This window comes from Rattus norvegicus, chromosome 9 (genome assembly GCF_036323735.1).
Source record: "Rattus norvegicus strain BN/NHsdMcwi chromosome 9, GRCr8, whole genome shotgun sequence".
NCBI lineage: Eukaryota > Metazoa > Chordata > Mammalia > Rodentia > Muridae > Rattus > Rattus norvegicus.
In genome coordinates this window covers 10,144,008-10,171,187 of record NC_086027.1, presented here as the reverse complement: position 1 = coordinate 10,171,187, position 27,180 = coordinate 10,144,008, and the positions used below count along the sequence as shown (strand labels likewise).

Sequence of the window (27,180 nt, the reverse complement as noted above, 5' to 3'; positions counted from 1 at the left end):
CATGACGGCATGAGCTCAAATGCACAGAAATATAATGAAAGTTTGGCATGTTTTCATGTGTCTATAAGCCCAGCATTATGAGACAAAGGAGGAGGTATATCACCAAAGCTTTCTGGTTAGCCATCCTCTTGAAAGGGGAAAGCATCTGATTCATTAAGAGACTATGTCTCAAATCACTAAAGAGCACACAATAGACACTGCTGATACTTTGCTCTATCTGCTGTATGCATATGCATTACTGTACACACGTGTACATTCATGTCCCTGAAGTATGCTCAGACACAACCAACACAAATCACACTCTAGAGTGACATTACTGCTAGTAATACTGTTGATTCCAAAATGGCCAACTAAAAATAGAGACCCCTTCAAATATATTTATGAATATAAATTTAAACAAAATACAAATGACAAGAAATAGAAAAACATCTTGTCTTTATACATACTGTCATGAATTAAAAAATAACCGTGGTGTAAAAACTTGAAAACCTCATTTATTCCTTTGTTCAATAAAGTTGGTGTTTTGAGTAAAAGATGAAAGAAAAGAAAGAAAGCTAAAATTATCTTCCAGCAGTTTCATCTATCTCTATTGATGATACTCTCACTCTTCATACTTGCTAAGGACATGATAGTTAAGAATGATCAAGACAATGAAGTAATTTTATTAAGTCACTAACCTTAGGCTTAGTTCTGTTGATGCCTATGAGGAAGAGGAGGTCAGCCAGGAAAAGGCAGATGGAGAGCTGTAGGTGGAGTGTCGTGCTGGTATTCTGAATGGGCCGGCACAGGAGAAAAGTGATGGCCGCCAGAAATAGGCACAAGAGAGAAAGACTGAGTCCCACATAGGTGATCACAGAGAGTGCAGAAAGCACAGCGTTCTCCTACAAATCACAAAGGGATACTTCAGAGTCTCCATGTATATATTGCAGTAACCATAATATCAGCTATAGGAAACCTGATATATTGGGGATCTTTTCTTAGTTGTGTCATACAGTTTAAGATTAGTGCTTAACATATGAGACTCACTAAATATTGACTAAATGAAACATGCATGCAGAAATAGATATCATGATGGCCATTGAGTAGTAAAATACTTCATAAACACGGAGTAAAGTGCAATAGGGGTTTGTAAATCTGCATCATAGACTAAAAGCTACATTAAACAAGGCTACCTAAATGATTAACACTTGTGAATATAAAGAGTTGGACCATTGCAAAATAGCAATAATATAATTATAATTGTCTTTAGCCCTGTAAATATCATCTATTGTTTAACTGATAATTACCCCAGCATTATTGAGAATATTATGTACATTCTTATGAATCACACAACCAGACCTCTAAATTGCATTATTCCAAACCATAAAATAGCAATAGCATCTGGGAAATGCAAGATTTCCATGCTTCCCTGTGATCCATCCATCTGATGTTCCACTATCATATTTGAATTAATTGAATACATTATTTTCTTTTTTCTCTTACTATAAAATAATGCTATTTATGATCATCTCTATCTTCAGGCCATTTCCACTTATGTTTCAACCTAGAACAAGGTATTTTTTTTATTTCTTATGAAATGAGAGCTTTGATGATTTTATTATTTCACACTGACTAGAAGATAAAAGATGAGTTTCTTTCAAATTTACTTACAAGAAACTTTGTTGGCATCTAAAATTCTATAGAATGATGATAATTCTTTGATCTTAGCCAGCTATTTCAATTTGGTTCAACCAAGGCACTTTGGATATAACTGTCTTGCAAGTTAAAGGATGCTTCCAATTCCAGATCCCATTGTCTCCTGCAAGTTTAAGGTCTTCTACCTAGCTTTCTCAACATTTGAAATATTTCATTTAAAAGTAGTTTTTTTCTTTTTTAAGTCTTTATGAAATAAAATTACTGAAAGAAAGGTCATGTGCTATAGTTTAACCAGCCTTTGGTTATAATAACTATGGAGCGTGTGTTCTGCAGTCAATACAAGAATATTCCGTGGGTCATCTAAGCACTCTGTACCCAACTGCTTATTTTAAAAATGTGTTACTCTGTTACTATAAAATCTTCATGAAAGAAAATTACTGAAGAAAGGTCATGTGTTATATCTATGCTTAACTACCTTTAATTATGATATGAACTGTATATTCTGAACTCATTTCAAATCATCTAGGAGTAGTATAAGTTCAATATATCCAAACTTGTAATATTCTATATAGTGCGATTCATACTACTCTCATTTCTTATCTATAATCAACTACTGGAATTTCTTGAGAGTTTGGCAATTCTACCAGAGAAGAGAAGCTACCTTTGTATCTTTCTGGAGGTTCTGATGTTAAAGGTCCCTATCAGCTGTGTATTCCAACATTGATCTCCATTTGGTGTATTCCTGGGAGGTTATAAAACCTCTCTGGCATACAATTTATTCCAGAGGGTATACCACCTGGGTAGACTATGAGGGTTTATAACTGTGTTTCCTTTTTTATTCATTTGTGTAGACAAATTTTGACATCTGCTTGTGATATCACTCTTTCGGTGTCATGATAGACAGTGTACTTTTGAAACAAGATGGCCAAATGAATGTTTTTCTTTACACTGCTTTCAGTCACAGTATTTTATGAGAGAAGTAGTAAAATAACTAATAAACGTTGACAAAAACATATCCATTGTCTTTCAGGGAGTTTTGGCTCATTAGGTCATGCATATAGCTTCAGTGGACACATTTCTAGCTAGTCAAGTCAATTGAATCAACCTCAGTATTCAATAATTCTACAAAATATCAGGGGGATAACAGAGGGGAACCAAGTTGCACTCATTTTCTTATAGATTTTCTAATAATAATCTCTTATTAAATGTACAGTCAAATAACTGTAGGTATTTTCATAGATATATATTAAAATAAACACCAATTTCATGCTTTAGCCCTGTGAGACTTGATACCTCATTGGATAGACCAACAAGCACAGCAAAGCTGGACAGGTGGAAACACTTGCAAATTGTGTAGGATTTATTGGTGTACACGTGCGAGCAGCCCTTAGTAGACCAGCTACCCCCTTCCTCTGATCCTTCCCAATAGACACAGAGATGTTCTGCTCTTGAGTCAATGGGCTGTAAAGGAAACAATAGAAAAGTCAAAATGCCAAGTTTTATTTATCTTTAATTAAGATAAATGACATTAGCTAGTATATAATCTAACAACTGTATATCCATCTCATCTCACTCACCTTTTGCCCTTCCTCATCTCTCTGTTCTTCCTGCACATCCACATTGTAACTTCTCTACCTAGGTTAATCTGACATACACTTGATTGGGAAAGCACATGAGTAGACATTTCAAATCTTTCATTGCACATATGTATATCTCATTGCACTAGGCATTGACTCATAACTGACTTAATGTTTTCTTTCACAGAATAAACTAAAGAGGGGTAGTGGTGATAGACCACTGCTTGAAGAAAGAAGTCAAATATCTTTTTCTGACCATTTGTCTTCTCCATGATGATCTTGGCAAAGGCCAGTTCCTCATTTCTACCTCTAACACAATATGTTCAACAGTTCTCATAACACCATTGCCTAATTTAGTTTCTGCATAATAATTATTTGTCTTAATGGATGTATACAGGTTACTTAGTACTCATTTTCATCTTTCCTGAAGTGCCACTCACAAGTATATTATATATTTAAATTGTGTTTTATAACCAATATATACAGAATATATGGATTACTAGACTTAAGCTACTAACTATAACCATCACTTCCTACTTTGAAATCAGTGATGACATTGGAGATCCAATATCTTGGAAATATGAGTATGCAACAATAATATTTCATTAAGAAGCATGCTAGAAAAATGCCTCAGCGGTTAAGAACACTGACTGATCTTCCAGAGATGCTAAGTTCAATTCCCAGGAACCTCAATGTGGCTCACAACCATCTGTAAGGTGATCTGATGACATTTTGTGATTTGTCTGGAGACAGCCAAAATGTTCTCATATAAATAAAATAAATAAATCTTTTTAAAAAACAGACACTAGGAATTTGAGGAAAAAGAAAGGTAGGGTACATAAAGTGGCATTGGAAAGAGAAAGAGAAGGAGGAACATGAAATAATTATATTTGAAATGAAATGAAAGATAGAGTGGGTATGCATTACAGTATTGTCGTCAGGATTGAAACATTCAATTTTTGATATTCAAGAATAAACAATTCAGAAGTTTCCAGAAATGTCTAACTCACAAAAATCCAGGCCTCCTGAAAGTTATTTAAAAAAAAAAAAAGCTGTGAGGATGGCTATGAAAGGGAGGGTCATTGACATTTACAAGTTCCTATAAAACACATACATTATTCCAGGGATTTACATCTTAGAAGACCTCATGCATATTGGGTTAATCCTTCTTATGAGTATCTTTTAGATATCTGTGCAACTGTAAGCAGTCTCTGTTTCTTACCCTTACAAGATCATTGCTTCATTAACTGGAATTGGGTGGCATGTTTGTTTTGTTTTGCCATGGGTTTCTGTATCTGTGATAAAATAAAGTTTGTTCTTACATCCCCAGGAAAACTTTCACACAGCAGAAGAACCAAAATGCTTTAATATCGTGGGGTTAATGTGAGCTAAACACATTTTGTAAATGTATGAAAATATAATGATTTAATACATTAATATGTAAAATTAATTCATGTTGGGAGCAGCCTTGAGATGGCGAAAGCAGCCTTCAAGTTAAAAAGCAATTATGTTCTAACCTTATGCTGGAATAATAAGCAATATTCTTCAGGTTAAAAAGCAATTATATTTTAGCCTTATGATAGAACAAAAAACAATAGCCTTACGTTAGATCAAAGCAGCACCTGCAGCTCTACATAAATTCAATAGATAGCATAAATCTAGGTGTCAGATCACTGAGTACTGGTGGTCAGGCACTGACGGTCAGGTCACTAAGCAACCCACCCTGCTGTTCCCCCGCTTGGCTGATTTACCTGGCCAATATCCTGGTTATCAAGCCAGGCCCATTCTTTGTGGTCACCCAACCCCTCCCCACATTTTGCTTCTACCAGTATATCTTCAGCCTGAGAAAAATTAAAAATTGTCAGCTTGATCAGACTTCTTGACTTGCTGTCCGTTCTTTGCGTCTCTTGTCCCCCATTCTCTCCTAGGTGTACCCCAGACCCTGGTCGACTGCCCTGCGGGTCGGGGCAACTGGCGCCCGAACAGGGACCCCCTGGGGGTCACAGAGGAGAGAACGCGGCTCATCAGTAAGGACAGGCCTGTCCGCCCTTTTCTGAAGCACCAGAGAGTGACTTTGGATCGCTAGGACGCCACGGAACACCCGCCGTGAGACAGTCCGGGAGGAGTTCATAGCGCGGCGCAGATCTTAAGGTTAGTAAGTGATGGGACAAGCATTTTCAAAGCAGTCACTATTTGTGACAGGACTGAAGCAGTCACTCAAGACGCGAGGAATTAAGGTTAAAAAGAAGGATTTAATAAAATTTTTAGATTTGGTAGAAGATATATGTCCCTGGTTTCCCCGGGAAGGGACAATTGATCAAAAAAGGTGGCTCAGAGTTGGAGATTGTTTTAAAGATTATTATGAGGTTCTTGGTCCTACGAAAATTCCAATCACTGCCTTCAGTTATTGGTCTCTTATTAATGATATCCTTAGAACCACCTCTGAATGGCCAGATCGCCTCCGGAGTTAAGTCGTCGCCTTCCCCCCCATCGGTCATTATTGATATGGAGAGTGCCTTTGATCCTATCCCTGCTAGACCTTTCTCCGCTGAAAAGATTATGTCCAATGCTCCACCCAATACACCAGAATGCCAACCTCATAGACAACTTTATCCTTCTCTTCAAGATTTAGGCAAAGGTGGTGTTTCTTCTCCTGAGCAGGAGGTTAAAATAGAGGCAGGAGCTGCTCGTTTTGAGTCAAAAACAGCCACTATAGCACTGGCCACAGATGGTACCAGAGCTGGTACTCGCTCTCCCTTATCTTTTCCCCCTCCGCCTTATGGCCTCCTAGATGCAGTCCTTGATTCACCCCCTGTCTCAGATGCTTGTCGCCAGCTGACCAACGATGTGACATCCTTGAGACACATGGTAGAGACTAGAAAAGAGCAGGTACAATTGCTTATAGCTCTTCGCGATTTAGAGACAAAATTGACAGAGCTGACACCCTTACAGAGTCCCCAGCTTAAGGCTACAGGCCAGGGTAAAACTCCAAACAAGAAACATAAAGTTTTAGCCTTTCCCCTCTCCCTGAGGAGCGGGGCAAAAGTCCCTAGAGACCCCTCCACCCCAGGAACCCTGGAGGAGGAGGAGGATCGAGTTACAGATGGTGATTCTGAGGAGGAGACAGAACTTCACCCCGACTCACAGGAGCCAGGAGATACGGCTGCTGGCTCTGGGTCCCGCGCAGCTCGGGCTGCACCGGGTCCTCCACGTTATCATTATCAGCCCCTAGATTTTAAAATATTAGAAAAGCTCAAAACAGCGGTATCAAATTATGGCCCTGTGGCCCCCTTTACACTGGCACTTTTAGAATCCTCTACTGAAGGATGGCTCACACCAAACGAGTTTTCGCAGCTTGCCCGAGCCGCGCTTTCAGGCGGCGACTTTGTGCTTTGGAAATCTGAAATGGCTGAAGCCGCAAAAGAAATTGAAACAAAAAATCGTGTACGTCCTGATACCAGGTCATGGACAGCAAAAAAGATTCTTGGTGAGCCACCCTTTAATACTTTAGAGTCTCAAATGCAATTTTCTCCTGGTCTTTTGGCTCAAATTCGTCAGGCATGCCTGGCAGCCTGGAAAAGGTTGCCTCCCAAGTCTGGTTTCTCCTCCACGCTCACTAAGGTACTCCAGGGAGCTGACGAACCATACAATTCTTTTGTCAGCCGTTTGACCGAGACAGCAGAGCGCTTGTTTGGTGTTCAAGAGCCTGAAAATCCCTTTATTAAACAGCTAGCATTTGAAAATGCTAATTCCACTTGCCAGGATATTCTCAAACACCACCGGTCAAAGCCTTTGGCAGAGTATGTTCGCCTCTGCGCAGGGGCAGGAACAAGCCATGCTATCGGTTTAGCCATTGGAGCTGCTCTTCAAAAGGCAGGCTTTAATTCTCAAAAAACCTGCTTTAACTGCAAACAAGTTGGTCATTTCATGCGAGAATGCCCCCACCCTCGTCAATATAAAAGACCCCCAGCTGAGGGACAAGGGAATGCTTCCCCAATGAGGGCTCCACCTACTACGTTGTGCCCCTGCTGCTCTAAAGGTCGACATTGGGCTAAGGAATGCAGATCCAAAACTGACAGCCAAGGCCGCCCTCTGCCTCCACGGCAGTCGGGAAACTTCCCACGGGGGCAGCCTCCGGCCCCCTCCTTCAGGACAGGCCCCGGGGCAATAGGGTTTGTCCCTCAGCAAGCCAGCCACACTTCACCCAATCAATCCCACCCCTCACCCAATCAATTGCCCATCTCTGGCGAGCCACAAAGAACAGCTCAGGACTGGACCTCTGTGCCTCCGCCAGTACAATACTAACACCTGAGGAAGGTATCCAGGCCATATCCACGGGCGTTTATGGCCCCTTACCCCTAAATACTCTTGGCTTGATTTTGGGTAGAGCTTCCCTCTCCCTGAAAGGACTCCAGATCACACCTGGGGTTATAGACCCCGACCACCAAGGAGAAATACGGGTCCTGGCCAGTGCCACAAGTGGCCCGATACTTATACCTACACAACAAGCCATTGCACAGTTATTGTTACTCCCTAAGCTGCCAGTCAGAAATCCACATCATAAAGATGCCAGAGCCCCGGGAGAACAAGGAATATCTGAGGTGTTTTGGGTCCAGAAAATATCTGCTTCTCGGCCTATGCTTACTTTGAGTCTGAATGGAAAAACTTTCCAAGGACTTTTAGACTCGGGAGCTGACGCCACAGTTATTTCTGACAGGTTTTGGCCTGCTGCCTGGCCATTAACTGATTCAGCCACTCACTTACAAGGAATTGGACACTCTAAAAATCCACGAGTCAGTGCTCAGACTATTAGATGGACAGATCCAGAAGGAAATTCAGGAACTGTGATTCCCTATGTAATACCTGACTTGCCAATTAACCTCTGGGGGAGAGACATCCTTTCCCAGATGAATGTTATCATGTGTAGCCCTAACGAGGCAGTTACAAAACAGATGTTGGCTCAGGGATTTCTACCTGGACAAGGATTGGGAAAACAGGCACAGGGCATTAAAGAACCATTGGTTATGACACAGAAACTAGATCGAAGAGGTTTGGGATCTCCGCCTTCACATTTTCCTTAGCGGCCACAGTCATGCCTGCCCCCCAGGCTCATACAGAAATTGTCTCTCATGCAGAGAAGATCTCTTGGAGAGATAATGTCCCTGTCTGGGTTGATCAGTGGCCGCTAACTCAAGAAAAACTGATAGCTGCTAGACAGTTAGTGCAGGAACAGTTAGCAGCTGGCCACATTGAGCCATCCTCTTCCCCCTGGAATACCCCAATTTTTGTCATTAAGAAAAAATCTGGCAAATGGAGGCTCTTACAGGATCTTCGCGCAGTAAATAAAGTTATGGTACCCATGGGAACACTACAACCTGGTCTTCCTTCCCCTGCTGCCATTCCTGCTGAGCTTTTTAAAATTATTATCGATTTAAAGGATTGCTTCTTTACCATACCTCTTCACCCAGAAGATTGTCACCATTTTGCATTCAGCATTCCCCAAGTTAATTTCCAGGGTCCTATGGACCGCTTTCATTGGCGTGTCCTTCCTCAGGGCATGGCCAACAGCCCTACCCTGGCTCAAAAATACGTAGCCCAGGTAATCCAGCCCATCAGGAGAGCTTGGCCTCAAATTTATCTTCTTCATTACATGGATGATATATTATTGGGTGGTCCTGATAAGCAACAGGCCTTTTCATGCTTCCAACAACTCCAAGAGGCCCTTAGCTCCCGGGGACTTAAAATTGCCCCTGAAAAGATTCAAGTACGAGACCCATATTTCTATCTGGGATATGAACTCGAGTTCGAACAGATCCGTACCCCCAAAGTTGAACTCCAGCTTTCATCCCTTAAAACTCTACATGATTTTCAACAATTACTTGGAAACCTTCAATTTATCCGCCCCTATTTAAAGATTCCCCCCGAGGCTTTAGTCCCTCTTAATGAACTTCTTTCAGGAGATTCTCATCCCTTGTCCCCCCGAGTCCTCACACCCCAGGCCACCTTGGCACTACAACAGATAGGTCAGGCTATCTCCTCTCAGGTCTCATTCCAGATACATTATGCTTCCCCCCTATATTTTATTGTCTGTGCTACTACACATACCCCAGTGGGAGTCTTTTGGCAACAACCCCGGGCTCCAAAAGAAAAAGGACGCCCTCTATTTTGGGTATATCTTCCCTCCAATCCAAACAAGGTTTTGGCCACCTATTACTCCCTATCTGCTGCCTTAATTAGAAAAGGAAGAAAAATGTCTAGACAATATTTTGGAAAAGATCCTGACATTATTATTGTTCCCTATACTTCAGTACAAGTTGATTGGCTACTTCAGTCTAATGACGATTGGGCCATAGCTTGCGCCTCCTTTGCAGGAATTATAGATAATCATTACCCAAATGACCCCCTTATACAATTCATAAAAATACATTCCTTGACCTTTCCTAAAGTTACCTCCAAGACCCCGTTGCATGAAGGTGCCTTGGTATTTACAGATGGCTCCTCAACTGGCAAAGCTGCCTATGTTATACAGGAACAAGTCACCACAATACAGTCCCCATACTCCTCTGCCCAGCTTGTTGAGTTGTTTGCCGTACTTCAGGTCTTTAAAAAATTAGCAACAACCCCATTTAATCTATATACTGATAGTGCCTATGTGGCTCACTCTATTCCAGTATTAGAAACAGTCCCATATATTAAGCCTGCTTCTACTGCTTCCAAGTTGTTTGTAGAAATTCAATCCCTTATTATTAAGAGAACAGAGCCATTTTTCGTGGGACACTTAAGGGCCCACTCTGGTCTAGGTGGCCCTCTGTCAAAAGGGAACACCTTGGCTGATGAGGCCACTCGTGCTATATTCCCTGCCCTTATAGACCCCATAGATCAGGCAAGGCAGGCTCATGCACTACACCATCTAAATGCCTCCACCTTGCGTCCGATGTTTAAGATCTCCAGAGATCAAGCAAGAGAAATAGTTAAGTCCTGTGGAGGATGCGCCACATTATTGCCAGTTCCCCACTTAGGAGTCAACCCCCGGGGACTGGTCCCCAACGAACGATGGCAAATGGATGTCACCCACCTTCCCTCCTTCGGAAGGCTAAAATACCTTCATGTCACCATAGACACTTATAGTGGGTTCATTCATGCGTCCCCCCTTTCAGGAGAAGCGTCGCGTGATGTGATCACCCACACTTTACAGTGTATGGCTACCATGGGAAAGCCACAGATTATCAAAACTGACAATGGTCCTGGATACACGGGGGCTAAATTTCAACAATTTTGTGCCCAGTTTGGTATTAAACATATTACAGGTATTCCATATAATCCTCAGGGCCAGGGCATAGTAGAACGGGCCCATCAAACCTTAAAGAACATGCTTCAACGTCTAACAACAGTCACAGATGCTTATTCTCCTCTGACACCTCGAAATAGGCTCAATCATGCCCTTTTCGTACTTAATTTCCTATCTCTTGATATTGAGGGCAGGTCAGCTGCTGACCGTTTGTGGCACCTTAAGTCACAAGATTCCCATGCGTTAGTACGATGGAAAGATCCCCTCACGGGACACTGGAAAGGACCGGACCCCATCCTCATTTGGGGACGAGGATCTGCTTGTATATATGACAAAGAGAATGCTGGCCCAAGGTGGTTGCCAGAAAGACTCATAAGAACTGTTAACCCACCAATGTCCAGAATGGAGCTGTCGTCTCCTCCTGAGACTTATCCCTTTTCTCTTCCAGATGCTGCTCCGGAAAAAGATCCTTTTGATCCTGCTACTGACAGAGGTGATCTCCATCCCTCCTCGCCAACAGCCCAAGTACTCTAACAATAGACATATGCCTTGGAACTACACCTGGATAGTTCTTACAGAAAGACAAGATGTGGCTTGGTCAATTTCACAAATCTCTACTGCTATCTGGTGGCCTACTTCACTCCACCCAGACCTCTGTAAATTAGCCCTCGGGGCCAGGGCCCCTTGGGGCCTTGAACATCAGCTTGAGTTACAAGTAGCCCCAGAGGATAACATGCCCCACACTCAGAGCCAACAAACCCACAATTTGTTCATTTCGACCCACAGATCTGCCCAGCCTGGCTGCGATAATGCAATCAGACGCACCTTGCTTCAGGCCACTGACTTTTACGTATGCCCTGGATATCACAGAGGTCGTACATTCCACAATAAGTGTGGTGGAGAGTCAGATCACTATTGTGCCTCCTGGGGATGTGAGACCACTGGAACAACTTATTGGAAACCAACTTCTTCCTGGGATTACATCACAGTATCTAGAAATTTTTCTCCCCCCTCTAACTATCTCCATCGCAACCCCCTCTGTAAGAGCAGTGAACCATCCACCCGAGGTTGGTGTCTTCCCCTAGATATTAAATTTACCAATCACGCAAAGGGCAAGGATTGGGCACATGGCTTCTCATGGGGCCTCCGTCTATATCAGGTTGGGTCAGACACAGGTCTCACTTTCACCATAAAACTTCTCAAAGAACCTGTCCATGCTTCCAAGCCAATACCAATTGGGCCTAATCCCATTTTAGTACCTCCACTCCAATCTCCTTCAGAACCACAGTCCCCTACCTCTGCTAGTCATGTTCCCACATTGTTAGTTTCTTCTCCCCAGAACCTCGTCCTTACCCTAATAAATCAAACCTTTCTTACGCTTAATGCTACTTCCCCCGATCTTATGGATAATTGCTGGCTATGTTATCACTCTCAGCCACCCTTTTATGAGGGAATTGCTATTCCTGGCACGTTTTTTCCCACCAATGATTCTAGACATTGCCGCTGGCAACCTGGAGAATGGAATGGTTTGTCCCTCTCCCAGGTCTCTGGATTGGGCCTCTGTGTTACCCTTATAACTCCCCCCTTACAGTATGCCCACCTTTGTAATCTCACCCTTGCCCCTGATAAAAACAGTCAATACCTGTTGCCCCCTAATGATGCCTGGTGGGTTTGCCTCGATGGCCTTACTCCCTGCCTTTCAACTGAGGCCTTTTCCCCCATGAAGTCAGATTTTTGTATTCTTGTACAATTAGTTCCTCGATTAATTTATTATCGTTCAGAGGAATTTTTTCATCTCTGGGATCAGTCTTCTGACCTATCCCCCACCTTGGTCCGTCAGCGACGAGAACCTATTTCTGCCATCACCATATCAGTACTCTTTGGCCTTGGTGCCGTGGGAGCAGGAACAGGTATCTCTTCACTCGTTCTCTCTAAATCCAGGTACCAAGAACTCAGCGCTACCATCGATGCTGACGTCCAAAGACTCCAGCAAGGGGTTGACGACCTGTCTGACTCTCTGTCTTCCCTCGCAGAAGTGGTCCTTCAGAATTGCAGAGGACTTGATCTGCTCTTTTTACAACAAGGAGGACTCTGTGCAGCACTCAAAGAAGAGTGTTGCTTCTATGTAGACAAAACAGGCATGGTAAAAGAGAGTATGAAAAAGGTTAGAGAAGGCTTAGAAAAGAGAAAGAAAGAGAGAGAAAAAGATGAAAGCTGGTATCAGAACTGGTTTTCAACCTCCCCATGGCTTACCACCTTACTGCCCTCCATTTTAGGACCATTGGTAGGATTAATTTTGCTTATTTCATTTGGCCCTTGGGCTCTCAGTAGACTTACAGGCTTTATAAAGCGACAAATAGATGATTTAATGGCTAAACCTATACAGATTCATTATCATAGGTTGGCTATAGAGGATCAACAAACACAAGACAAAAATATTATCCCACCTCAGACACTTACCACTCCCATCTCCACCCAACCTAAGAAAGGGCATTTCTGCCCCAGGACCTAATAAGGGGAGGTGTCCCAGGCCCTCCACCCTCTTGGTGACAAAGTTCCTTCTACCTTTGCTAAGGGAGGCGAGATGAGACACTACAAGGGGATGCCTTTATACAAAGCTCCTGGGCCCCCTGAGAGACAAGCCTGGCTCTTTTGATGCTCTTTATAAGATCCCTAATTAATACTTTGTCTGTGGTTACGGGGACCCGTGATTTTCAACACGCTCATGGCATGTAAACAACAACCCGAAACCACTCAAGCTAGGCATATGCAGGTCCATTGTCATCACCATGAGATGAATGATCGAGGTGTGTGCCTTGCTATCAACCACCTCCCCCTGTGAGCTGAACTGGACAGTCAATGACGGGTAAGAGAGCAACATTCTCTGACCATTTGAGGCCTAAGACAGGAGGGCCGCCATAAGCTGCTGCCTTATCCAATGACGGGCCTAGAGACCTAAGAATGGTTTGCTCCAACCTAAGACAGGCGCAGTTCCCCAGGGGCTCTCTCATGGCTTAAAGTCCTGCCCGAGACCACCCTGCCTGCTTGTGCCATCCCTTGCCTGAGCTAAGTGTTGTTCGCCTCATGGGCCTCTGTATCCAGACAACATACGTGAGAGTTAACACCAGCCAAAAATACCAGAAGTCAGGCCTCTATCCCTACCTTAGCAAAAAGAAAGAAAAAAGAAAAATTGTTACCACCATGGTCCTTCTAAGTAAAGAAAAAGGGGGAGATGTTGGGAGCAGCCTTGAGATGGCGAAAGCAGCCTTCAAGTTAAAAAGCAATTATGTTCTAACCTTATGCTGGAATAATAAGCAATATTCTTCAGGTTAAAAAGCAATTATATTTTAGCCTTATGATAGAACAAAAAACAATAGCCTTACGTTAGATCAAAGCAGCACCTGCAGCTCTACATAAATTCAATAGATAGCATAAATCTAGGTGTCAGATCACTGAGTACTGGTGGTCAGGCACTGACGGTCAGGTCACTAAGCAACCCACCCTGCTGTTCCCCCGCTTGGCTGATTTACCTGGCCAATATCCTGGTTATCAAGCCAGGCCCATTCTTTGTGGTCACCCAACCCCTCCCCACATTTTGCTTCTACCAGTATATCTTCAGCCTGAGAAAAATTAAAAATTGTCAGCTTGATCAGACTTCTTGACTTGCTGTCCGTTCTTTGCGTCTCTTGTCCCCCATTCTCTCCTAGGTGTACCCCAGACCCTGGTCGACTGCCCTGCGGGTCGGGGCAAATTCACATTAATAAAACATAATAATCTCAAGATTCGTTGGTTACATTGTCTCTAAAATGTTATTTTATAATATAAAGTTTGTTTCTAATGTTTTGTCATTTTTTTCAAAATCCTGTCCAGTTCTATTGTTAAGAAACTAAAATCATGGGGTTGGGGATTTAGCTCAGTGGTAGAGTGCTTGCCTAGCAAGCGCAAGGCCCTGGGTTCGGTCCCCAGCTCGAAAAAAAAAAGAAAAGAAAAAAAATTAAAATCATTTACTTTCCAGGGTTTGTGAACTCCTGAAGGGTTTCTTGAACTTAACTTTAAGACTGAGCAACTAAAACACAAGGGTTTTTATTTCTGGTCTTATTACTACCTTTATTTTTGAAATTATATTGTAATTACATCATTTGCCCCGTGTTGACTATATATGCAAATAAATAAAACCATAGTGCTTGGGCCTACATGAGAAAATTTGTACTTGGTTGCATTATTTGAGGCCTGGATAATCACCCTAAATCTGAGCCACATCTTCCCATGGTAGTCAACATAAAATAGACATGAAAGAAAAAACCTACAGGAGCAGTATGGAGCAGAAACCTTCTGGTTTATGCCTGCACTGTGAGATGACCCTGTCTCACAACTCTCTGGTTTATCAAACCTTGATAAACATGTCTATAGGAGTGCTGACACAGAGGCTTACAGGGAGGGCAAACCACTGTCAGAAACAAGACCAGCTAACATCAGACACAACCAAATGGTCAGAGTCAAATGCAGGAAACTAAGAAACAGAAACCAATATACTTGGTATCATCAGAGCCCAGTTCACCCACCGAAGCAAATACTGGATAGCCAAACACACCAGAAAAATAAGATTTGGATTTACAATCACATCTCATGATGATGATAGAGAATTTTAAGAAGTACATAAATAACTCTATTAAACAAATACTGGATAACACAGGTAAACAAACAGAAACCCTAAAAGAGGAAACATAAAAATGCCTTAAAGAATTACAGGAAAACACAAACAAATATGTGAAGGAATTGAACAAACCAAACCAGGATCTAAAAATGGAAATAAAAACGATGAAGAATGCACAAAAGGAGACAACCCTGGAAAAAGAAAACCTAGGAATGAGATTAGGAGTCATAGATACAAGCATCACCAACAGAATACACGAGATAGAAGAGAATCTCAGGGGCAGAAGATACCATAGAAAACATTGACACAACTGTCAAAGAAAATGCAAAAAGCTTCTAACCCAAAACATACTGCTAATCCAGGAAACATTGAGAAGATCAAACTTAAGGATAATGGGTAAAGAAGAGGGCTAAGATTTCCAACTTAAAAGGCCAGTAAATATATTCAACAAAATTATGGAAAAAAATTTTCCTAACCTAAACATACATGCACATAAACATATAAGAAACCTACAAAATCCAAGTAGATTGGACCGGAAAAGAAATCTGTCCCACTTCATAATAATCAAAACACCAAATGCACAAAATAATATTAAAAGTGATTCATTAAATATTTATTAAATATTAAAATATTAAATATCAAAATAATATTAAAAATAGTAACAGATAAAGGTCAAGTAACACATAAAGGGAGACACACCATACTTCTCGCCAGAGACTATGAAAGCCACAAGATTCTGGGCAGATGCCATACAGACCCTAAGAGAACACAAATGCCAGCCCAGTCTATTATATCCAGCAGAACTCTCAATCATGAATGGAGAAACCAAGATATTCCATGACAAAAACAAATTTCCACAATATATTTCTACAAATCCATCCTTGTAAAGGATAATAGATGGAAAACTTCAACACAAGGAGGGAAACTACAGCCTAGAAAAAGCAAAAAAGTAACTTGCTTGCAGCAAACCCAAAAGAAGGGAACCACTCAAACATAATTCCCCCTCTAACTACAAAAATAACTGGAAACAACATTAACTGTTTCTGAATATCTCTTAATATCAGTATCCCAATAAAAAGACATAAACTAACAGATTGGATACATAAAAAGGACCCAGGATTTTAGTGCATGCAGGAAAAAAAAATCTAAGGGACAAAGACAGACACTTCCTCAGAGTAAACTGATGGAAAACGATTTTGAAGCAAATGATCCCAAGAACAAGTGGGAGTAGCCATAGTAATATTGAATAAAATCAACTTTTAACCAAAAGTTATCAAAAAAGATAAGGAAAGACATCTCCGATTCATCAAAGGAAAAATCCACCAAAATGAATTCTCAATCCTGATGTAAAGGAATGTACATTCATAATAGAAACATTACTAAAGCTCAAACCACACATTGCACATCACACAATAATACTGGGAGACTTCTACACCCCACTGTCATCAATGGACAAATCATGGAAACAGAAACTAAACAGACACACAGAGAAACTAATAGAAGCTATAAACCAAGTGGATTTAACTGGTATCTATAGAGCATTTCATCTTAAAATAAAAGAATATACCTTCTTCTCAGCACCTCATGGTACCTTCTCCAAACTGACCATATAATCGGTCACAAAACAGGCCTCAGCACATACAAGAATATTGAAATAATCCCATAAATCATATCAGATCACAACTGACTCAGGGTGGTCTCCAATAACAACAAAAACCAGACAGCCCACAAACACATGGAAGTTGAACAATGCTCTACTTAATGAAAACTTGGTCAAGAAAGAAAAAAAAGAAACAAATTTAAGACTCTTTAGAATTTAATAAAATGAGGGAATATACTTAAACTTATGCGGCACAATGAAAGCAGTGCTAAGAGGAAACTTCATAGCTCTGAGTGCCTCCAAAAATAAACTGGAGAAAGCATGCACTAGCAGCTTGACAGCACACCTAACAATTCTAGAAGAAAATGAAGCAAATGCACTCAAGAATAGGTGATAGGAAATAAACTCAGGGCTGAAATCAACCAAGTAGAACCAAAAAGAACTATACAAAGAATCAGCAAAAGCAGAACCTGGTTCTTTTTTTAAAAAATCATCAAGATAGAGAATTCCTTAGCAAGACTAACTAGAGGGCACAGAGATAGTATCTAAATTAACAAAATCAGAAATGAAAAAGGAGACATAACAACAAAAACTGAGAAAGTTAAAAAAATTATCAGATCCTACTGCAAAAGCCTATATTCATCAAAACTGGAAAATATAGATGAAATACACAATTTTCTAGACACATACCAGGTACTACAGTACAATCTGGATCAGATAAACCATCAACCCTGACCCCTAACTATTAAAGAGTAGAAGTAGTTATTAATCGTCTCCCACCTCAAAAAGGCCAGGACCAGATGGGTTTAGTGCAGAATTCTATCAGATTTTCATAAAAGACCTAGTACTAATACTATCCAAACTATTCCACAAAATAGAAACAGAAGGGCTAGTTCCTAATTCCTCTTCTGAAGCCACAATTATGCTTACACCTAAAGCACACAATGACCCAACAAAGAAAGAGAACTTCAGACCAATTTCCCTTATGAATATCAACGCAAAAATACTCAATAAAATTCTCACAAACAGAATCCAAGAGCACATCAAAACAATCATCCATCATGACCAAGTAGGCTTCATCCCAGGGATGGAGGGATGGTTCAATATACAGAAATCCATGAATGTATTCCACTATATATAACAAAAACAAAGAAAAAACAAAACACATGATCATCTTATTAGATGCTGAGAAATCACTTGACAAAATTCAACATGTTAAGTCTTGGAATGCTAAGAAGTTCAAAGGTCATACCTAATCATAGTCAAAGCAATATATAGCAAACCAGTAGCCAACATCAAAATAGATGGAGAGAAACTTGAAGCAATCCCATTAAAATCAGGGACTAGACTAGGCTTCCCACTCTCTCCCTACTTATTCAATATAGTATTTGACCTTCTAGCCAGAACAATCAGACAAGAAAAGGAGGTCAAAGTGGTACAAATTGGAAAGGAAGAATTCAAAATATCGCTATTTGCAGATGATATAATAGTATACATAATTGACTCCAAAAGTTCTATATGAAAACTACCAAACCTGACAAACAACTTCAGCAAAGTGGCTGGATATAAAATTAACTCAAAACAAACCATTATACTTCCCTTACTCAATGGATAAGCAGGCTGAGAAAGAAATTAGAGAAATGACACCCTTCACAATAGTCACAAAAAACATAATAGTCCTTGATATGACTCTAACCAAGATAGTGAAAGATATGTTGACAAAAACTTCAACTCTCTGAAGAAACAAATTGAAGATCTCAGAAGTTGGAAAGATGGCCATTCCAATGCTCATCGATTGGCAGGATTAATATAGTAAAAATGACCATTTAGCTGAGAGCAATCTACAGATTCAATGCAATCCCCACCAAAATTCCAACTCAATTCTTCATAGAGTTTGAAAGAGCAATAAGCAAATTTATTTGAAATAACAAAAATCCCTGGAGAGTGAAGACTGTCCTCAACAATAAAAGAACTTCTGGGGGAATCACCACCCCTAACCTCAACCTGTATTACAGAGCAAAGGTGATAAAATCTGGATGGTACTCATTCAGAGACAGACAGGTATCAGTGGAATAGAGTTTAAGACCCAGAATTGAATTCATACACCTATGGTCAGTCAATCTTTGACAAAGGTGCTAAACCATCCAGTGGAAAAAAAGATAGCATTTTCAACAAATGGTGCTGGTTCAACTGAAGGTCAGCATGTAGAACAATGCAAATCAACCCAACTTCCCACAAAGTTCAAGTTCAAGTGGATAGAGGACCTACACATAAAAGGAGATCCATTCAAACTAATAGAAGTAAAATGGGGAAGAGCCTCAAATACTTGGGCACTGGAGACATTTTCCTGAACAGAACAATGACTTGTGCTCTAAGACCAAGAATCACAAATGGGACTTCATAAAATTGCAAAGCTTCTGTAACACAAAGGTAACAAAATGGCAACAGATTGGAAAAAGGTCTTTACCATTCCTATATCCTATAAAGGGCTAATATCCAATATATGCAAAGAACTCAAGAAGTTAAACTTCAGAGAATGAAATAATCCTATTAATAATGGGGTACAGAGCTAAATAAAGAATTCTCAACCGAAGAATGTTGAATGGCTGAGAAGTACCTAAAAAATGTTCAACATCCTTAGTCATCAGAGAAAGGCAAATATAAACAAGCCTGAGATTCCACCTCACACCAGTCAAAATGACTGAGATGAAAACCTCAGGTGACAACAGATGCTGTCAAGGATGTAGAGAAAGAGCAACACTCCTCCATTTTTGGTGGGATTTCAAGCTGCTTCAACAACTCTGGAAATCAGTCTGAAGTTTCTCAAAAATTGGTCATAGTTCTACCTGAGGACCCAGTTATAGAACTCCTGGGCATATACCTTAAAGATGCTCCAACATACAACTAGGAAACATGCTCCACTATGTTTATAGCAGCCTTTTATAATAGCCAGAAGCTGGAAAGAACCCAGATGTCCTTCAACAGAGGAATGGATACAGAAAAGTGGTACATCTATACAATGGAGTAATACTCATCTATTAAAAACAATGACTTTATGAAATTCATAGGCAAATGGATGGAACTAGAAAATAACCTGAGTAAGATAACTCAATGACAAAAAATACCCATATGGTATGCATTCATTGATAAGTAGATATTAGATCTAAAGCTCAAATTACCCAAGGTACAATTCATATACCACATGAAGCTCAAGAAGTATTACAATCAAAGTACAGAAGCTTCAGTCCTTCTTAAAATGGGGAGTAAAAATATTCACAGTAGGGGATATGCAGAAAGAGTTCAGAGCAGAGACAGGAGGAATGACCATTGCAAGCCTGCTCCACCTGGGGATAAAGCCCATATACATAAGCCACCAAACCCAGACAATATTGCTGATGCCATTAAGTGCATTCTGACAGAAGCCTGATATAGCTGTTCCTGAGAGGCTCTATCAGAGCATGACAAATACAGAGGCGATTGCTATTAGCAAACTATTGAACTGAGAATGAGGTTCCCATTGGAGGAGTTAGAGAAATGATTGAAGGAGCTGAATGGGCTTGCAACCCCATAAGAACAACCCTACCAACCAACCAGAGCTCCCAGGGATCAAAACACTACCCAAAGGGTACTCACGGACATACCCATCACTCCAGCTGCATATGTAGCAGATGGCCTTTTCGGGCCCTGTGGGAGGAGAAGCCCTTGCTCTTGCCGGGACTGGACCCCCATTGAGAGGAATGCTAGAATGGGGAGGGGAGGGTTGTTGTGGAGGAGGAACTTCCTCATAAGGGGAAGGAGGGATGGAATAGGGTGTTGATGTTAGGAAACCGGGAAAAGGGATAACATTTGAAATGTAAATAAAAAATAAATACCCTCCCCTAAAAAAAGAGAGTGTAATACAATTAAAGTAAAAGAAAGAAAGAGAGAGAGAAAGAGAGAGAGAGAGAGAGAGAGAGAGAGAGAGAGAAAGAGAGAGAGAAGGAAGCTACTGGTTTTTGCCTGTTTGTCCTTATTCTTTCTGGCAAGTCTGTCAGTTCTGATGCTAAGGCATATTTGCACTAGTGTTAGAACATAATTCTTCAGGATTTCAATGTAGACTGTAGATGAGCAACTCTTGAAGACATTCCAGGAACTCCAGTACTGTACTGGGACTGATGTGATATCCAGTTTAATGGACTTAACAAGTAATTAAACAACTAATGGATCTTTGGCCTTTGTCATTTTGTACTTTCTGTTCTTTTAAAGAAGCCTGACTATCTTTCTTTTCCTTCCTATAAACCTCCAATTTACCCCTTCTTGCTCTCTTTCAAATTCATGGTCCCTTGTTTTCATTATTCATCATTACATCACATGCATGCACACATGCACATACACACGCACACACACACCAAAGCTGTACAATATTTTATTAAATTTTTCACATTTCATTTACATACCATGCCCTTGACAGGTGTATTTTTCTTCCAAATGTTGGCTATTATTACTAATGGTACTGTGAATGTGGGAGGACAGTACCTTTTCAAAAACTTTGTCTGCTTAGCATGCCTTGAGTAGGATGATTGACAGATCCCTTCATGGTTTCCTTTCTCATTTTAATTTATTTTTTATTTCCTTAAATTATAAACTAATAAATAATTCTCAACTGCAATATATAATGAGTCCCTTTTTGTCATTCTTACCAATCCTGACATTTGCAATTTAAAAAATTTTTAACTTAAATGTATGAAGTGTATTTTAATTAGGGTGTGTCCCTTACCCACATTAATCTCACATGCAGCCTCACTAAACATAGCTTTCCATAAATCCTTTTCCAATAATAGCATCTCTTATTTTATTTCAAATGTCACTGCATCTATGTGACCACAAAGTTGTCGAGTACTCATTTGATTCTAGGGGTGCAACTCAATATATTATTTTATTACCAGCTTCTTTTCAGATGGGAAGTTACAGACATGTAGACTCCATTCAAACCATGATTTATTGACTATTAATATGTAAATATAGATCATAACTCTAGTGAAGTTACATAAAATTGAAAATTCTCAACATTTTTGCAATTTCTGTTACTTTTGAATGACCAACATAAAACTTCTTGCCCTTCTGCTAATTTTATTAAACCCCTTCATACACTACACAGAAGGTATGGTCTCTCACTACTAAATAGAACTGACTGCTTTTACATAGGACAAAGGTTCCTTACTTAGCACCCATAGTCTTTCCCATATCCATCTGGAAATCCAGTTATATGATACTCTGGTCTTCTCTGGATACTATATACCCATGATGCAGGAATGACCAGGCAATCAAAACACTCAAGCACATCAAGTAAAAAAAAATCTTAAATTTGTTTTTAAATGATGCTTTGAGAACAAACTCACCTGAGTATTTTGTAAAGTCAGGATTACAGGTTCAGATAGCACAGGTTTGATTTCTGAGCGAATGGCTCCACTAACAATATGAGAGTTCAATTTTACTTCCTGAAACCCTTCTTTATTTCTAAAAAATGATCCATTTAGAAGATTCCCAAGAGACTTATATGCAATAAAAGCCACTGTAGTTTCATCTGATAAAATAAAAGGAATCTTGTTGGAGATTAAACAATGTATTACAGGTGTTACCCAAATGTCTTACATACAACCATAAAGTAAATATAATAGGCATCCCTTAAATTGCATACATAACACACTATAAATATTAATAGGCATGAAATTTCATGCATGCACCATATCTACTCATATGTATTTATATAAATATATGTATGTGCATGTATGTATTAACTTGTATATGCATATGAGTATGTATATGCATATGCTTATCTATATGTGTATGTAGGCGCGCACACACACACACACACGCACACACAAACTTTGAGCTGGAAAATTTTGTCACCCTGACACTAATTAGTCTCTCTCTCTCTCTCTCTCTCTCTCTCTCTCTCTCTCTCTTTCTCTCTCTCTCTCTCTCTCTCTCTCTCTCTCTCTCTGTGTGTGTGTGTGTGTGTGTGTGTGTTGTAAAACATGATTATGTTTGTTCTAAAGAACAAGTGGACTAAGGAAAAAGTACAATGCCACCTCAAGTTCTCTCAAGGTTAGGTAATTATTTAATTTATTCTCATTGCCTTTGCAGTCTTTTCTGTTTATATATACATTCCTTTGCTCTCTCTCTCTATATATATATCCCTCTTTCCCTCTTCTTTCTTTATTTCATTTTATTCCAACTTACTTGTTCTTCCTATTTTCTCCTCTCTTCTTTCCATTTTCATAAAATTGGAAGTTCATATATACATGTTAAGTACACAAGTTACAGCTTTGTTGGTATTTTACAGTGCATAGATTTCATTATATTGTACAAATCTTACTTTTCAATCCCATGTAAAATTAAAGAATAGTACAAGATTATTTTTAAAACATATTCGATAGTGATTTGCTTTATAACTCCTAGAATAAAATTGATTAGCATTGTATATATTAATCCAGATCTTATTGGTGATCACCAGATTATGAAAAAATAAAAAGTTTCTAAAACCATTTATACAAAGACTAAGTCCAATACTGCTGCAGGAGGGCTTCCATGGGGAAAATTAAAGATGGTGCCTATCTAATGAATGATGTCGAAATGTTCAATTCAGGTAGCATTCTCTCCCTAAGATAGATAAACATATAAAGAGCATGTTTATAGGACATGAATGAAAATACAGGGAAATATGTCTGAAACCTGTTGTCTACTCAAATAGTAACTCCAATAGCAGTGTAGAATTTCCAGGCAAAAATGATGGTGGGCAGTTCAAATGAGAACAGCACTCCAACTCTGTTACAAATGAGCCTACATATTTTCCACCCCCTTTAGAATATGAATCACAATGAAAGAATATTAGAATAGTTGGTGCACGCTTTCTGAAATGTAAGCCATAAAAGCAGTCATGCCAAGGCAGAGAGCCAAGCTTTAGGCAGGCTTTGTACAACCTCCTGTTTCAGACTAACGTCAGCCAACAGCACTGTGATCATTTACTCCACTTTTCAAATAAACTCTTTTTTAGAAAGTTCTCTCCTTTGGTTTTATACAGAGCAATTCTGAGTGATGATGCAGGAGTGATCAGAAATTTACAGAGTAAATACCACTCTTTTAAGATTGGACCAGATCTTTCTACTTTAAAAGATTTCTATTATTTTTTCTTCTTTCCTTATTTCTTTCTCCCTAATATCCCCCCTTCATTTTTCAGGCATTTATTGAAGATTATGTCAAAAACATCATGCTCTCCATTTTTGAAGTGGAAGTTCAATTGAGGCGTGCAAGTCATTGTTCAGTATATTATCTATTCCTAGGTGTACACACACACACACACACATACACACATACACAGAGAGAGAGAGAGAGAGAGAGAGAGAGAGACAGACAGACAGACAGACAGAGAGAGAGAGAGAGAGAGAGACAGACAGACAGACAGACAGAGAGAGAGAGAGAGAGAGAGAGAGAGAGAGAGAGAGAGAGAGAGAGAGGATATGGCAAAAAATATGAGTTTTCTAAGATAGAAGATAATTGAATAAATGCTTTTTAAAAGTGATTTTAGAATGAATCTCCAAAGAAATGATGGTCAAGGCAATGCCTCTCTGGCACTATTGAATATTAGTATGACAGTAGATCATACTGAAACCTGACAAGCCTGTCCTCGTTTAGAAAATAGAGCAGTACAATTTTGTTATTACTTTAGAGGATGTTACAGAATATACTGTTCTTATGACAGATACTCAACTTCATCTTCATGCATGCCTGATCAGTATTCAAAGATGATCTTTTTGACATATTCTTAAAGTTCTGATCCTTTGCAAAATATGAATACATGTCCCTTGGCCTATTGTCTGTGACAGGAGAAAATGCTGATCATAAACATGTCACCTCTATTCTTGTTTTCTTTGAGGACACTAGTACAATTAATCTTCATTGTGTTGTTGCCAGCTTCCAAAATAGTTGTCTTCTTGCATTTATTAGTTTCATACACTGAAAGCAATGAAAAATTAGTTCGGCTTTACATATCAATAACAATGACTATGAGATAAATGATGATAATGATGATAATCTTGCTTAAGAATTCTATCTTTGAAAATATGATTTCTATTTGTTTTCCAATCTTAAAAAGGTAAAATCACTTAGATGGGAATTTATCTACTTATCATTAATCCTTTGGCTATGAAAAGCCTCCTGATAAGTTGCATGTGGTCAAGTTTTTGTCAACTTGTCAATTGAGAGGTGCTTGATTGTTTTATGTGACAGGAGAATAGGAGTTTTAGAAGGCTATGTTAACATTAACATTAACATATGCAAGGAAATAGATAACAAAGAATTAGAACTTTTTCTTCTCCTTGGCCACTGCCATAAAGTCGTGTGCTATACACTCTTTTCACAAGTAGGGATATGTAAAGATTCTAACAAGTATCATGGGTATCATGACCTATGGCTTTTGGGATTCTTTTTGAGGCCTGTAACATCATCAGTTTATTTATCTATAACTGGATTCACAAACTAATGTTATTGGATATAAGATTCTAGAAACTAGGTGGTGGAGTGAGTTGTAGGAGGTAAACCAATGTTGGTGGGCCTTTGAAAAGAAACCCGTGATACATGGTCTATATGCTTCATACTAAGCCTTATGGTAAATTTACTATATTTTATCTCTCTGCCTATAGCGCATACCAACAAACCCAAGTGGAAAAACTTAACCCAAATAAACCTTTCATATTTGGTAAGTTCACCTATTCTGACATAGGGATGAAATGTGATTAAGTCACATGTGATTCTTTCTTATGAATAGAGATTGCTATTTATCTGAGATGTTCACATATTAAGCATAAAATTATGGCAAACAGCAGATTTATACTTCAGAGGCCATGAGTGTTCCATGTCTCAATTTCCTTTACGGCACTTTAGTAAGGTAACTTTAAATTTCTTACCTATATCCCGTGTAGAACTCTTTATTGGTGTATCTGAGTTTTCATTTAAGATGTGACGTTCTGTGTTTTGAAGATATACGGTAGCCCCTTTTGCAACATCCTCTTTAGAGTTACAGTCATACAGTACTCCCTTTTAAACACATATTTGCAGATATATAGGTTATTATCAACACTTAAGAAGAAATGTCAGTAAGTTTTGTTGGCTGGTTCCAGAGGACAACAATGTTAGTCACTGTGCTATGAGATGAGTGAGGCATTTTGACACTTAGTAAAAGTTGTTGATTGACAACTGAAGATATTCTATATCCTGCATCCACCTTAAAGTTTCTCAGTTTTCATGGACATAGTATTGTAGTTAATTCGCGTGGTAATCAAGCTTGCCATTCACTCACATATTTCCACCTTTACACAGAACAGAGGAGAAAATAGACTGGGGATAGGAAATACTCTATCATAATAACCATAGTGAGCTGGTGTAGTGCTTCAGGAGAGAACAACCCAACAAGACAGACTAGATGACTCCCAATCACAGACATTGGTCCGCTCACCGAAGTACATGCTGCTTTCGATCCAATTTCATTGCTCTTGTTCACTGAAAAAAAGTCAGATTTATATCAGATATGGGAAAAACACATCTGGTTTATATTTATTTTCCAATCACCTTCATGTTTGATAATTTTCTAATTGGTTTACAGTTCATCCATGTTATTACTTTTATTTTTGATGCTGCTTGAATGGATTGTACTTTTTTATTTTTAAGAGAAAAAAAGGCACAAAATTGCATGTGGAGAGAAAAGGATCTAAGAGAAGTTGGGAAAAAGAAAAATGTTAATAATGTTAATATTGTAAAATGTTGAATATGTACTCTAAACCTGAATTTTATGTCATTTCTTTTTATAATACAAATTTATATGGTCTCTTTTCATATTTTCTGCTACTTTTTCTTATATCATTTTCTCTCCCTATCTTTCACCAAATCTTTTAATTCCCAAGGCCTTGTACTGTCTTGATATTTGCTATATGTGTTCTATGTCATGCTTTTACTGTATTAAGGTTTTAGAATGCAAATGGTATTGTTTATCTGAAGCTATCTCCTATGAACAGAAATATTCTCTGCTAAAGAATATCCATTTAAACTTGGTAAGTAAACAAACTTAAACGGCTGAAGATGTTATTAAACTTACAGGAGGTCCATGCATCCTTCCCTTGATTATACAAGCAGTAAACATTGATGGGGAGGAAAGCCTCTGTAGTAAGATTTACTGAACTGTCTAAAAAAATGTTTAAGGAGCTCTGTGTCTGTAGGGAGTTAAAATCTGTGTCATGTGGGCTTTTTGGTATATTTGCCTTGAAGAATCCATGCTGTTATTGTAACTTCTCAAAGATAGTCTTGCAACTCCAGTAAACTCACTAGCTCAGTTAGTTAGACATGAATAGTCAATAGTGTTGTATCTGCAGTTGATAGATAACTTGTTCATATG

The 27,180-nt window shown here is 39.3% G+C and overlaps 1 protein-coding gene across 4 annotated transcripts in view; it reads right to left on the bottom strand.

The window, feature by feature from the left end:
* Positions 1-27,180, bottom strand: part of Adgre4 (adhesion G protein-coupled receptor E4) — a 155,089-nt gene that overhangs the window by 69,159 nt on the left and 58,750 nt on the right. For 3 of the 4 annotated variants that reach the window (XM_063267566.1, XM_063267567.1, NM_001007558.2), the window contains 6 exons: positions 26,248-26,291; positions 25,700-25,829; positions 24,648-24,749; positions 22,133-22,317; positions 2,929-3,096; positions 678-881 (listed from right to left, as the gene is read on the bottom strand). In XM_063267566.1, the coding sequence (XP_063123636.1) occupies positions 678-881; positions 2,929-3,096; positions 22,133-22,317; positions 24,648-24,749; positions 25,700-25,829; positions 26,248-26,291 (833 nt within the window). The remainder of the gene's footprint in view (positions 1-677; positions 882-2,928; positions 3,097-22,132; positions 22,318-24,647; positions 24,750-25,699; positions 25,830-26,247; positions 26,292-27,180) is intronic. The other variant, XM_039084035.2, reaches the window with a different exon arrangement.